This window comes from Haematobia irritans, chromosome 3, assembly GCF_050003625.1.
Source record: "Haematobia irritans isolate KBUSLIRL chromosome 3, ASM5000362v1, whole genome shotgun sequence".
Taxonomy (NCBI): domain Eukaryota; kingdom Metazoa; phylum Arthropoda; class Insecta; order Diptera; family Muscidae; genus Haematobia; species Haematobia irritans.
Genome location: NC_134399.1, coordinates 210,114,003 through 210,129,961, shown reverse-complemented (window position 1 = coordinate 210,129,961; position 15,959 = coordinate 210,114,003). Strand labels below are relative to the sequence as shown.

Below are 15,959 nucleotides of genomic sequence, written 5' to 3'. Positions count from 1 at the left end.
AACACATTCTGAATTTGATACAATTTTTTAATATGCTAAAATTTGGTAACATAGGTTACCAAGGCATATATTTAATTCTGGAATTCGTAGCCTATAATGAATATTTCCTAACCAATAATATATTGAAAATATTCCTTTATTTTTTAGAACTAAACCCGTAGTAAAGAGACGCAGAATCAGACGTAAACTTCCAGACTATTTCAGTAAAATAAAAGAAGTTGGTGACCGATATGGTTGCTTCATGTGCGATAAGACTTTCTCGCAGCGTAAAGATTGTGGGCGACACATTGAAAAATTCATTTAAAAGAAAGTTCATTCCGTTGTGAGTACTGTCCCGAATCATTTAATCGTAAAGATAATCTACAACATCATCTGAAGCGTATGCATCCTGATAAACCAAGGTATGTGTTTTATCTACATTAATGGTCGCACTTTTAAAGTTTGCATTACCTTTTTACATATGAGGGTATACATCGAAATAAATATTAAATCGATTAATAGATTTCGATTTAGTTTTTTGCGCGATAAGGTCTTGCCAAAAGGTCTTAACAATTTTTGCCACCCAGAAATTGTTTGCTTTTGCAACGCATTAAGAGATATGGGACGGCCAACACACATTTTGCAATATCCATTTTTACCATCGAATTGGTTGCCCATCTCTTTTCCATTTGGCTACAGTGGTAACATTTCTCTCTGTTTCGTATATACAGCATTATTGCGAATCTGAAGATTTCAGTGTATTGGTTAAAATTTGGCCAATTTCTATGGAGGATTATCGTATTTCTTTACAACTCATTTTTTCACATATAGATGGCACTGAAAACAATAGAGTGAAATCCCAACTGGAGCGAAGATTAATGCATATAACTCAGCGAAATGAAATGCCGCAGAACAAACCCCAATACGTCCTACCCATAATGAGGTCAACAATGCACTAACCCATTTGTAGAAAACATGGAGGGGCAAGTTTTTTAGTTATAGTCTAGGCCCATCGAGGGTGAAGACTCTGGAACACCATAGAATAGGAACATCAACTTATTATATCGCGTTTCCAAAAACAAAGGAGGAATCATGGGAACAGTGAAAATCACAGACGAAAAAATCACCGAGTAGATATTTGTAACACGGTTGCAACAAATAATGTACCAAAATTTTGAGAAAATTTTAACTACACAGAAAGAAATTTCACGAAATTTTTTCCAATTAAAATCTTAATTGAGTTTTAATAATATTCAATTAAATTTTAATTGATTCAACAAATTTTTTAATTGAAACAAAAAATCAATCACACAAATTAATAGTATCAAAATTTTTTTTTAATTCGATCAATTAATTTTTAATTGACTGTCAATTAAGTTTTTAATTAATACTATCATTTCTGTGACCGTATGTAAAGCATTATTGCGAATCTGAAGTTTTTTACAATCGAATGCTATCGTTTCAGTGTATTGGTTAAAATTTGGCCAATCTCTATGAAGGATTATATCACAAAAATCGTATTTCTTTACAACTCGTTTTTTCACATATGGAAACACTAGAGTGAAATCCCTAAAAACAATAGAGTGAAATCCAAACTGGAGCGAAGATTAAGGCATATAACTCAGCTAAATGAAATGCCGCAGAACAAGCCCCTATACGCCCTACCCATAATGAGGTTAACCCATATGTAGAAAACGTGGAGGGACATATCGAGAGTGGAGACTCTGGAACACCAGAGAATAGGAACAACAGCTTTTTATATCGCGTTACCAAAAACAAAGGAGGAATCAGGGAACAGTCAAAATCATCAGACGAAACAAAGAAGGTATTTGTAACACGGTTGCCACTCGAGCCAAAAATAATCTATCAAAATTTGGAGATAATTTTACCTACACAAAAAGAAATTTTACGAAAATTTTTCCAATTAATTGAAATATAATAAAATCTTAATTGAGTTTTAAAATATATATTATTTATTTATTCAATTAAAAGTTTAATTGATTCAACAAATTTTTTAATTGAAATAAAAATCAATCACACAAATTAATAGTATCAATTAATTTTTTAATTGGATAAATTAATTTTTAATTGACTGTCAATTAAGATTTTAATTGATACTATCATTTCTGTGATTGAAGACATTTCAATAAAAAATTGGATCAATTAGTTTCGTGATTGAATCAGAAAAAAAATTTTGTGTGTACTAAACAAAAAATTTCAATTTGTCAATATTTTATTTCTTTAGAAATTTTTTCAAAATTTTATTTCTATAAAAAATTTTTGTCCAAATTTAATTTCTATAGAAAATTTTGTCAAAATTTTAACTAACCACAAAAATTTCCTAAAAGAATAAATTTGGTAAATTTGTGGTAAAATTTTCTTCAAATTTTGGTAGATTATTTTTGGCGCGAGTGGCAACCGTGATTACAAATTTTTTTGCGTTCAATTCACGAACATATCTTTTTCTGTAACATGCAAAAATTCCTGTTGCAATTGATGAGAGTTAATGGATGTTTGTTGTCACTATACTCCATTACAGGCGCTGCTGTTATTTTGGGATTTTTTTTGTGTGAAGAAAACTCTTTTTTTTAGTTTAATATTTTCATCAGTATTGTTGTTTTGATATCTGCTTAAAACCATGCGTTGAAAAGTATTTTATTTAAAAATTGTTGCAGAAACTAAACCATGACAACAAAAATATTCACAAAAAAAATTTTTTTTTTGTGAATATTTTATGTCTTCAGAAATTTTTTTCAAAATTTTTCTATACAAATTTTTGTCATAATTTTATGTCTATAAAAATTTTTCTCCAAATTTTGTTTCTATAGAAAATTTTTCTCCAAATTTTATTTCTATAGAAAATTTTTGGCAAAATTTTATTTCTATAGAATATTTTGTCAAAATTTTATTTCTGTAGAAAATTTTGTTCAAATTTTAACTAACCATAAAAATGTCCAAAAAGAATAAATTTGGGTGGTAAAATTTTCTTCAAATTTTGGTAGATTGTTTTTGGCGCGAGTGGCCGCCGGGATTACAATTTGTTTTTTTTTGCGTTAATTTCGTCGATCACCTCTTCAATTCACGAACATATCTTTCTGCCGAGCATTCTGTAATATGCAACTAAAATTCCTGTTGCAATGGATGGGAGTTAATGGATGTTTGTTGTCACTATTCTCCACTACAGTATATTTTGGGATTTTTTTGTGTGAAGAAAACTCTTTTTTTTTAGTTTTTTATCTGTATTGTTTTAATATCTGCTTAGAACCATGCGTTGAAAAGTATTTTATTTGAAAATTATTGCAGAAACTAAAACATGACAACAAAAATATTCACAAAAAAAACTTTTTTGTGTGTATCAAAGAAAAAAATCTTAATTTGTCAATATTTTATTTCTTTAGAAAATTTTTTCAAAATTTTTCTTAAACAATTTTGTCCAAATTTTATGTCTATAAAAATTTTTGTCCAAATTTTATTTCTTAGAAAATTTTGTCAAAATTTTATTTCTATAGAAAATTTTGTTCAAATTTTAACTAACCAAAAAAAAAAAAATGCCCAAGAAGAATAAATTTGGGTGGTAAAATTTTCTTCAAATTTTGGTAGATTGTTTTTGGCGCGAGTGGCCGCCGGGATTACAATTTGTTTTTTTTTGCGTTAATTTCGCCTATTACCTCTTCAATTCACGAACATATCTTTCTACCGAGCATTCTGTAATTGTATATTTTGGGATTTTTTTTTGTGTGAAGAAAACTCTTTTTTTAATTTAAAATTTTCGTCAGTATTGTTGTTTTGATTTCTGCTTAAAACCATGCGTTGAAAAGTATGTTTGTCAATTTTATTTAAAACTTTCTGCAGAAACTAAACCATGATATTCACAAAAAAATAATTTTCGCCAATTGCAATTTTTAACCATTTACATAAAAGGGCCGTTTAAGAATAGAAAATAGTGAAACATTATTATTATTTTTTTTTATTTCAAACATCAATACATAGGAAGCCTAATAAATTATTTTACATAATTTTAAAATTAAAATCCTTTATATAAAAAATCTATCTATTAAAATTTATTTTTTGTTGTATTTATAATTTTCTAGGCTTGCGGAAGTAGAAGTACCCAATGGCAAAGAAAATAAAGATTATTCGTCTTCTGAAGATGAGGCCAACAGAGACAATTCTAACGAGGATATCAAACCGCCTGTGTATGTAAAAAATATGACAATATGTATTTTTTTTAATTAGTCTTTGTTTCCTCCTTACACTAGCAAAAAACGTGTTGGACGCCAAGCTCCGGAATACTTTAATAAAATCAAACAAATCAATGATCGCTATGCTTGTACAATTTGTGAAAAGACATTTTCACTACGAAAAGATTGTGGCCGACATATAGCTTCGATACATTTACGAGAAACTACATTCTCTTGTGAATTTTGTGGTCAAAACTTTGATCGTAAAGATAAAGTGCGGCTTCATATAAAACGTGTGCATTCCGATAATTGCGCTTATCCCAAAAATAAACGTAGAGAATGGCTATTCGGTGATCGTATTTATTGTAAACCATCTCAATGGTTGCTTGTCGAATGTAAACTTTGTAGCCTACAATTTAAAACAACCAAAGAACTAAGAGCCCACATGGGTACACACAGAAGTATCGACTCACTGATCAATCTGAAGATGGATGCCGAAATTGTAAATCATTTATTCTCGAATGCCATTAGTTTGCTTACGGTAAAAGAGGAAATATGCAAGGACATTGAAGAAGGAAATTGGTTTAAATACTATGCTGTCCTAAATGAATATTCATTTGAAATGTCAATAAGCGATACCGAAGTGGAGGATTTGTATACCCAAAATAGTTCAGAAGTTTTCAATTACACTTGCGAATTATGTGGTGTGGCATTTTGTTATCAATATGAAGCATTCAATCATCTTAAAGAATCTCATGGCAGTGATGAAATTCCTTTAAAATGTGGCATTTGTAAATTGGAATTTGTGTCAACGAAAATGCTTGATCGGCATACTGAGATCCATTGTCGCAATCGTAATAAGATTTTATTATGTAACAATTGTCCTGGTAGATTTGTTTGGCCCGAACATATGAGAAATCATAATTGTGCCATAAAACCGGAAGTTGTGAACGAGGCAAAGGATATCCTAAAATGTCACATATGCAACAGACCATTTGAGGTTAAAACGAAATTACTAAAACATTTAGAAAGACATACTCAAGAGGATAACACCACGAAGCCCTTAATTCGATGTGGTCTATGTGTACAGTCTTTCGATAGACTTAAACAATTGCGTGAACACATCTATATACATTCCGATGGTGTAAATGGTATAGAATTTCAAAATGGTATATATTTCAAAAGATTTGCCAGATCGAAAACCCATGATCGAGTTCTATTGCAGCAAGAGATACAAAATGCATTTGAAAAATGTCAAATCAGTCGTCTATATCGAGCTCTGGATAAAGATGGCATGGAATTGGATATAAATGATTCTGATAGTGGATCTGAAGAAGATGTAACGAAATACAAGTGTGATGTATGCTCAATGACATTCGGCCGAAGGAAGCACATGTTGAATCATCAATTCGAGGCTCATGGTGATGTGCCTCTACCACATGCCTGTAAAGATTGCACCAAACAGTTTGTAAGTCAAGATTTATTGCAGCAACATTTACATCGAGACTGTTGGAATGATCATCGGAGAATAGCACAACAGTGTGAATATTGTAATGCTCGTTTCATATGGCCTAATAACATGGTGAAACACAAGGAAATAAAGGTAGGTAGAAAATGATGACGATACTTGGTAGTTTAATAAGAAAGATAGTTCAAAAGAAAATGAAAATCGAAAATCGTTTTTGGCAATCTTCAAATTCGGATAGAAGAAAGTCACCCCTACTGATTTACTATACATTGTTTGTGGGGTACCAATGGTATAGGTTTGGAAGATAAACTGCATTTCCATTTTTAAGAACATTAAGGGGTACATGTTAATAGGAGTTTTATAAAAATCAGAACAGAAATGTTTGATATTAGGAGCGCTATAGTTGATTCTACACCCACAGAGTTAGTATGCCACTAATATTGAGTCCATTATTAAAAAAAGAGGAAATCGCTCAACTAGTGTTGGTAATAAATTCAAAATTTGTGAATCTTGGGATTCACTAAAATAATAGATTTTTTACTATTTGGTAAATTGGTAGAATTCTCGATGTTTTGGTAGATTTTTGCAAAATATAGAAATAAAATTTTGACAAAATTTTCTATAGAAATAACATTTTGGCAAAATATAAATAACTGGTCTATAGAAATAAAAAAAAAATAAATTTTCTATAGAAATAAAATTTTGACAACATTTTCTATAGAAATAAAATTTTGACAAACTTTTCCATAGAAATAAAATTTTGACATTTTCTATAGAAATAAAATTTTGACATTTTCTATAGAAATAAAATTTTGACATTTTCTATAGAAAATAAAATTTTGACATTTTCTATAGAAATAAAATTTTGACAAAATTTTCTATCGAAATAAAATTTTGACAAAATTTTCTATAAAAATACAATTTTGACAAAATTTTCTATAGAAATGATATTTTGAAAAATTTTTCTATAGAAATAAAATTTTGACAAAGTTTCCTATAGAAATAAAATTTTGACAAAATTTTCTATAGAAATAAAATTTTGACAAAATTTTCTATAGAAATGATATTTTGACAAATTTTTCTATAGAAATAAAATTTTGACATGGTTTCCTATAGAAATAAAATTTTGACAAAATTTTCTATCGAAATAAAATTTTGACAAAATTTTCTATCGAAATAAAATTTTGACAAAATTTTCCTATAGAAATAAAATTTTGACAAATTTTTCTATAGAAATAAAAATTTCAGAAAATTTTTTATAGAAATAAAATTTTGACAAAATTTTTTATAGAAATAAAATTGTGACAAAATTTTCTATAGAAATAAAATTTTGACAAAATTTTCTATAGAAATAAAATTTTGACAAAATTTTCTATAGAAATAAAATTTTCAGAAAATTTTCTATAGAAATAAAATTTTGACAAAATTTTCTATACAAATAACATTTTGACAAAATTTTCTATAAAAATAAAATTTTGACAACATTTTCTATAGAATAAAATTTTGACAAAATTTTCTATAGAAAGAAAATTTTGACAAAATTTTTTATAGAACTAAAATTTTTGACAAAATTTTCTATAGAAATAAACTTTTGACAAAAATTTCTATAGAAATAAAATTTTGACAAAATTCTCTATAGGAATAAAATTTTGACAAAAGTTTCTATCGAAATAAAATTTTGACAAAGTTTCCTATAGAAATAAAATTTTGACAAAATTTTCTATAGAACTAAAATTTTTGACAAAGTTTCCTATAGAAATAAAATTTTGACAAAGTTTCCTATAGAAATAAAATTTTGACAAAATTTTCTATAGAAATAAAATTTTAGAAATGAAATTTTGATAAAATTTTCCTGTAGAAATAAAATTTTGACAAAATTTTCTATAGAAATAAAATTTTGACAACATATTCTATAGAAAAAAAATTTTGACAAAATTTTCTATAGAAATAAAATGTTGACAAAATTTTCTTTAAAAATAAAATTTGACAAAATGTTGTATAGAAATAAAATTTTGACAAAATTTTCCTATAGAAATAAAATTTTCAGAAAATTTTCTATAGAAATAAAATTTTCAGAAAATTTTCTATAGAAATAAAATTTTCAGAAAATTTTCTATAGAAATAAAATTTTGACAAAATTTTCTATACAAATAACATTTTGACAAAATTTTCTATAAAAATAAAATTTTGACAACATTTTCTATAGAATAAAATTTTGACAAAATTTTCTATAGAATAAAATTTTGACAAAATTTTCTATAGAAAGAAAATTTTGACAAAATTTTTTATAGAACTAAAATTTTTACAAAATTTTCTATAGAAATAAAATTTTGACAAGAGTTTCTATCGAAATAAAATTTTGACAAAGTTTCCTATAGAAATAAAATTTTGACAAAATTTTCTATAGAACTAAAATTTTTGACAAAGTTTCCTATAGAAATATAATTTTGACAAAGTTTCCTATAGAAATAAAATTTTGACAAAATTTTCTATAGAAATAAAATTTTCGAAATGAAATTGTGACAAAATTTTCCTATAGAAATAAAATTTTGACAAAATTTTCTATAGAAATAAAAATTTGACAAAATTTTCTATAGAAATAAAATTTTGACAAAATTTTCTATAGAAATAAAATTTTGACAACATTTTCTATAGAAATAAAATTTTGACAACTTTTTCTATCGAAATAAAATGTTGACAACATTTTCCTATAGAAATAAAATTTTAACAAAATTTTCTATAGAAATAAAATTTTGACAAAATTTTCTATAGAAATAAAATTTTGACAAACTTTTCCATAGAAATAAAATTTTGACAACATTTTCTATAGAAATAAAATTTTGACAAAATTTTCTATCGAAATAAAATTATGACAAAATTTTCTATAGAAATAAAATTTTGACAAAATTTTTAATAGAAATAAAATTTTGACAAAATTTTCTATAAAAATACAATTTTGACAAAATTTTCTATAGAAATAAAATTTTGACAAAGTTTCCTATAGATATAAAATTTTGACAAAATTTTCTATAGAAATAAAATTTTGACAAAATTTTCTATCGAAATAAAATTTTGACAAAATTTTCCTATAGAAATAAAATTTTTGACAAAGTTTCCTATAGAAATAAAATTTTGACAAAGTTTCCTATAGAAATAAAATTTTGACAAAATTTTCTATAGAAATAAAATTTTGACAAAATTTTCTATAGATATAAAATTTTGACAAAATGTTCTATAGAAATAAAATTTTGACAAAATTTTCTATAGAAATAAAATTTTGACAAAATTTTCCTATAGAAATAAAATTTTCAGAAAATTTTCTATAGAAATAAAATTTTCAGAAAATTTTCTATAGAAATAAAATTTTCAGAAAATTTTCTATAGAAATCAAATTTTCAGAAAATGTTCTATATTTTTCAAATTTTGACAAAATTTTCTATTGAACTAACATTTTTGACAAAATTCTCCATAGAAATAAAATTTTGACAAAATTTTCTATAGAAATAAAATTTTGACAAAATTTTCTATAAAAATAAAATTGTGACAAAATTTTCTATAGAAATAAAATTTTGACAAAATTTTCTATAGAAATAAAATTATGACAAAATTTTCTATAGAAATAAAATTTTGAAAAAAATTTTATCTAAATAAAATTTTGACAAAATTTGCTATAGAAATAAAATTTTGAAAAAATTTTCTATAGAAATAAAATTTTGACAAAATTTTCTATAGCAATAAAATTTTGACAAAGGTTTGAGGTGATTCTAAGTCGAATCACCTCTATATATTATGGTGTCTATCAATATTTCTGGTAGGTAAATTTTTTGGCAGATCAAAGTTATTATACCCTGACCACTATGTAGTTTAGGGTATAAAATAAGGAAAAATTATAAAAATAATCTAAAAATTTACTTTTAGTCTGCATCATCTTAATCCCACTATCCTGAACGTCACAAAGTTTTTTATGAGGAAATCTTCAAAGTATGTTTATTTTTTACGTTTACAGCACAAACGGCAAAAACAACCTAGGCTTAAACGTGCCAGCACATTAAAATGTGAATATTGTGAGAAGGTATTTGTATGGCCAAAAGATTTGGCACGACATCAGCGTACCCACACTGAGGGTAAGAAATTCGCTTGTCCACATTGTGAACGTAAATTCCAACGAAAAGATAATCTATTGGCCCATATACGAACACATGATCCTGATGCCTTGCTGTATCCGACAAATTCAAGTATTCTACCGAAATTGATAAATCCACATGGTTGTAAACATATCAAATGTATGATATGTCATTCGGAACATAATCGTATCTACGATCTCCGATCCCATTTACGATCTCATCAATTTTCCATTAATTTGGACAAACGCAAGGATGGGGAAAATCTTGCTACAATATCAAAACAACTATACCCCGAGGAATTGCCGATGACCGAAGATAAATTAATCAAAAAGATATCATCTGATATTATTTCGGGAAGGAATTTGGAACGTTTTTACTCGATTACCAATGAACAAGGTATGGAAGTTAGTTTAGATAGTTCTGAAACGGAATCCGATCCAGATGATGATAAAGTCGAGAAGAACGAAGATGAAGTGGAGGGTGGAGAAAATAAGTTGGGCAAAAGGCCAAGACGTACCTACACTTGTGATCTATGTCCACAAATGGCTTTTGATCGAAAATATAAACTATATGAACATCATCATAGTATGCATAAATGGGAGGATGGTCGTCACATTTGTACCAATTGTAATGGAAGATTTCTATCGGCCCATATATTGGAATTACATCAGAAAAGTCTTTGTAAAAATACGAAAAAACGTCACTACTGTAAACAATGTCCTCTACGTTTCATGTGGAAGGATAACCTTAAGACACACATTACAATGGAACATCCACAAGATCCAGTGAAAGAGGTAAATATTAAAATATTGATTGGTATTCTGAATATTTTTCTAATAATTTTTTAAATCGAAATATCCATTTTAGACGGAGACCCGATCATCCTATAAAATCTGTCAATTTTGTCAAACGAAATTCTGTACCAACAAGGAACTTAGGGAGCACATGACTCTAGTTCATCCAACGGAGTTACGTTATTGTTTTCTTTGCCCGAAAACATTTTACAAAATAGATCATATTAACGATCATCTTAGCCGTCAACACAATATGCCTTCAGAATATATAAAATCTGTAGAGAGTATTGCCCAGTCTTTATGCTCGAATGGTAAAAAGGAGATACATTGTAAAATTTGTGGTATACAATTTCAAACGATGGCTGATCTGGCGGAACATTTCTCCAATCCGGAAAATGTATGCTCATCCGTAGAACATTCAATATTAAATTATTCGATAATAAATCAAAAAGGTTTCGAATTGAATTTGGAATTAGATTCGGAAACGGAGACTGAAGACACGACACCATTAAGTAGATATCAAAAGAGTTGTAAACCCTATACCTGCTCCATGTGTGATGAGTCATGCGAGCGTAAATATCAAATGGTCCACCATCAACGTTCTATGCATTTCTATGAACATTTAAATTTGAAATGTGAAAATTGTATTTTTAAAACATCATGTCAGGTGGGAAAGGAAAAACGCAAACACAAAATACTTACCCGTAATATATTTTTTTTTTTTTGAATTTCAGAAATTATTGGACTATCACATTTCAACGCAATGTTTCAATGTAGAAAAACCCTATCAGTGTGAAGTTTGTAAATTCAAATTTATGTGGCAAGAGAATTTGCAAAACCACATTGCCCTATTCCATCAATCAGGATCTCAGGAAGGTAATAATCGTTTGCATCAAAAGCCTCCGGATTGGGCTGATAATAACAAGGACACCAGCGTATTTGAGTGCATGGAATGTCATCGTCGTTACAATCGTAGAGATCGTTATAAGGCTCATTTTAAAAAGTTCCATAATAATGAGCCGGGCAGTCAAAATGAACCCGTCAAGGAAAGGAAACGTGCCAAACCGACACCTTGCACCATTAAGAATTTCTTATGTGCGTTTTGTGGCATGTCATTCTCGAACAATTCAAATTTGACTGTCCATATGCGAAAGCACAGTGGGGAGAAACCCTATCAATGTGATGTATGTCATATGGCGTTTTCACGATTGTCCGGCCTTCAAACGCATCGTCGAATTCACACAGGTAAGGTGGATTTAAAACAAAAAATATATTTGAAGGTCTTCCCAATGAACCTAGTCCTTGCTGAGGTTAAGCGCTTTACAGTGAGTTTTGTATCTATGCAGAACGCGGCTTAGGTTAGGTTAGGTTAGGTGGCAGCCCGATGTATCAGGCTCACTTAGACTATTCAGTCCATTGTGATACCATATTGTTGAACTTCTCTCTTATCACTGAGTGCTGCCCGATTCCATGTTAAGCTCAATGACGAGGGCCCTCCTTTTTATAGCCGAGTCCGAACGGCGTTCCACATTGCAGTGAAACCACTTAGAGAAGTTTTGAAACCCTCAGAAATGTCATCAGCATTACTGAGGTGGGATAATCCACCGCTGAAAACTTTTTGGTGTTCGGAAGCAAGAATCGAACCCACGACCTTGTGTATGCAAGGCGGGCATGCTAACCATTGCACCACGGTGGCTCCCGCGGCTTAGTCTTTGCACAGTGGGTCGGGTGGATTTTCACTAAATGTTTTTCTAATGAAGACTTTTGCGATTATGAAAGCTGAGCTCAAGCCTTTTCCAATAATTATAGTCTCTATACCACACCCGGCTTAATTTTGGCACAGTGGGCCCCGGAATTGATATATATTCAAAAAGTATTAAATTTGCGTTTTTCACAAAATATTTAAATAAAAACTGAGCTCAAGCCCTCTCTAATGAGTCTAGTCTCTTTATGGCATAAGACTTAGTTTTTGCACATTGATCCCATACTAAAAATTTGTGGGAAAAGTATTTTCAAAATTGCATTTTTCGGAATTCTTTTTCTAATGAAGATTATGAAAGTGATAAGTGATTGTGAAAACTGAGTTCAAGCCCTTTTCAATGAATCTAGTTTCTTTAATCCACGCGGCTTAATTTTTGCACAGTGTGTCCCGGCATAAAAATATGTTCAAAAAAGTATTTTTAAATTTGCGCTTTATACAAAATCTTTTTCCAATGGAGACTTTTGTTATTATAAGAGCTGAGGTCAAGTTCTTTGCAATTCAATACCGCATGTGTCCTAGATTTACACAGTGGGTCCCGGCATAAAAATATGTAAAAAAAAGTTTTAAAATTTACGCTTTTCACAAAAACTTTTCTAATGAATACTTTAACGATTATGAAAGCAGAGCTCAAGTACTTTCCAATGAGTCTAGTCTCAATACCGCCTGCGGCATAGTTTTTGCACAGTAGGCCCCGGCATAAAAATACGTTGAAAAAATATTTTCAAAATGTTCGCCTTTCACAAAAAACTTTTCTAATGAAGACTAGTGGTTATGATAGCTGAGCTCAAACCCTTACCAATGAGTCTAGTCTTTATACCGCCTGTGGCGGTATGTTGAAAAAATATTTTCAAAATTTACGCTTTTCACAAAAACTTTTCTAATGAAGACTTTAACTATTATGAAAGCTGAGCTTAAGTCCTTTCCAATGAGTCTAGTCTCAATACCGCCTGTGGCATAGTTTTTGCACAGTGGTGCGCCCCGGCATAAAAATATGTTGAAAAAGTATTATCGAATTTGCGCTTTTCACAAAATCTATTCTAATGAACATTTTAGTGCTAATGAAAGCTACGCTCTACCACTTTCCAATGAGTCTAGCTTTTATAACCCACGCAGTTTAGTTTGTGCACAGTGGGTCCTGACATAAAAATACATTGAACAAGTATTTTCAAATTTGCGCTTTTCACAAAAAGATTTTCTAATGAAGACCTTAGTGATTATGAAAGCTGAGCTCAAGCCTTTTCCAATGAGTCTAGTCTCTATAGCATACACGGTTTAATTTTGGCACAGTGGGCCCCATTGTAAAATTTCTTGAAAAAGTATTTTCAAATTTTACGTTTTTTAGAAAATCTTTTCTAATGAATACTTTAGTGATTATGGAAACTGAGCTGAAACCCTTTCCAATGAGTCTAGACTCTATGTTTTGCACAGTGGGCCCCAGCATAAAAATTCGAGTTCGAAATCCTAAAAAAATTAAATCGTAATTTTTATTATTTCTGCAACAAATTTCAAATTCGAATTTATCTTCACACACATATTAAATAAAGCGCTTTATTTATTATTATTATTATTTATTTTTTATATAAGAGCTATAATTGAAAATTTTATATAAGATTGTTAGATTATTATTGATTAATTGACACTTTTTCAGTCATGCCAATTTGATTTAGGAAAGATCTTTGAAAGACTTAATGGCTTAAATAAAATAAATATATAAATAAAATCAAATTTTTTAATTTTTTTTACAGGTGAAAAACCTTATAAATGTACTCATTGTGACAAAGCATTTAACGCACAATACAAATTAAGTGTCCACGTGCGTATTCATACAGGTAAAACAAATTTCCATTTCTATAAAACTGTTTAAAAAAAAAATTATATACAATTTTTAAATCATTTTTGCTAACTTTATTTTCATAGGCGAAAGACCCTACTCTTGTCAGTATTGTGAAAAGAGTTTCACTCAATCCTACGATTTGACACTGCATCATCGTCTTCACACTGGTGAACGACCTTATGTTTGTGAAACATGTGGCGAAGGATTTATTTGTACCAAATCCTTAAAACAACATAGAAATTCTAAAGGTCATCAAAAGCATGTTACAGAACCCGAAGAAGACAAAACAAACAAGCTGCCACATTTCACTATGAATTTCTAAAATGAACTCAATTCTAATCATGCATGTACAGTTGCTTTAATTTTTCTAAATTATTAAGATAAAACGAATAATAAAATTGGATAGAAAGTAGATGAAGAAGAATGATACCGAAAAAATTTTATTATACATGAATCAACTTAAATACTATGTTTTATAGTTGTGGAAAAGGTGGGATTAATTTCCATTTATTTTTGCAGTTGCGTTTTTATGTTCCATTTCCAACAAAAAAAAAAATTGGTTTATACTTCGCAAAGAGGTGAGCACAATAATTCTATTTGTTACAATATTCATTTTTCATATGCTTTACATTTTAGAGCAATAGTTTAGAAAACAAAAACAGACGGGCACGTAACCAAACCTTGCTAAACAAAATATTTACATAAGTCAAAAACAGACTATCATCGGTATCATAGTGGAAGTGCATTCGTTTTCTATAACAGTGTTGCCGCATGATGCTTGATAATATCCCAACAAAAAAGAGCTTCTAATATTGTGGTTTGGATCCCCAAATTGTGAAACGGAAGTAGTGCAAATTTGGATCATCTCCAATGAATTTTACACTGGCTTGTCATAGGAGGGAATTACTCCGTTTTCGTATCCTTGCATTGCTTTAGAAGATGGATAATTTTCAATAAAATTGAAATTTTGACAAAATTTTCTATAGAAATGAAATTTTGAAAAAATTTTCTAAGGAAATAAAATTTTGACAAAATGTTTAATATAAATTAAATTTTGACAAAATTTTCTATAGAAATGAAATTTTGACAAACAATTTCTACAAAAATGAAATATTGACAAAATTTTCGATGGAGATGAAATTTTGACATTTTCTATAGAAATAAAGTTTTGACAAAATTTTCTATAGAAATAAAATTTTGACAAAATTTTCTATAGAAATAAAATTTTGACAAAATTTTCTATAGAAATAAAATTTTGACAAAATTTTCTATAGAAATAAAATTTTGACAAAATTTTCTATAGAAATAAAATTTTGACAAAATTTTCTATAGAAATAAAATTTTGACAAAATTTTCTATAGAAATAAAATTTTGACAAAATTTTCTATAGAAATAAAATTTTGACAAAATTTTCTATAGAAATAAAATTTTTACAAAATTTTTTATAAAAATGAAATTTTCACAAAATTTCCATGGAAATGAATATTTTCTATAGAAATAACATTTTGACAAATTTTTCTATAGAAATAAAATTTTGAAAAAACTTTTTACATAAATTAAATTTTGTATTGAACTAAAATATTGAGAACATTTTCTATAGAAATGCAATTTTGACAACATTTTTCACAGAAATGACATTTCGACACAATTTTCCATGGAAACAAAATGTTGACAAAATTTTCTATAAAAATTTCCATGGAAATGAATATTTTCTATAGAAATAAAATTTTGACAAATTTTTCTATAGAAATAAAATTTTGAAAAAACTTTCCACATAAATAAAATTTTGTATAGAAATGAAATATTGAGAAAATTTT

The 15,959-nt window shown here is 28.3% G+C and overlaps 1 protein-coding gene across 1 annotated transcript; it reads left to right on the top strand.

Annotated features, from left to right (window-relative positions):
- Positions 1-251: 251 nt before the first annotated feature.
- LOC142231880 (uncharacterized) lies at positions 252-14,566 on the top strand. Its single transcript, XM_075302539.1, has 8 exons — positions 252-401; positions 4,071-4,175; positions 4,239-5,763; positions 9,635-10,546; positions 10,620-11,213; positions 11,281-11,791; positions 14,054-14,137; positions 14,226-14,566. Exons 1-8 carry the CDS (start codon positions 382-384, stop codon positions 14,462-14,464), a joined length of 3,990 nt encoding a protein of 1,329 aa, XP_075158654.1. The 5' UTR covers positions 252-381; the 3' UTR covers positions 14,465-14,566.
- Positions 14,567-15,959: the final 1,393 nt, after the last annotated feature.

What these genes read in the sequence shown, in the direction of transcription:
- LOC142231880 (XM_075302539.1), top strand. Translation starts at nt 382, where the DNA reads ATGCATCCTGATAAACCAAG. An exon ending in GAGGATATCAAACCGCCTGT is followed by an intron (nt 4,176 to 4,238) that starts GTATGTAAAAAA and finishes TCCTTACACTAG; the next exon opens with CAAAAAACGTGTTGGACGCC. An exon ending in TGAAACACAAGGAAATAAAG is followed by an intron (nt 5,764 to 9,634) that starts GTAGGTAGAAAA and finishes TTACGTTTACAG; the next exon opens with CACAAACGGCAAAAACAACC.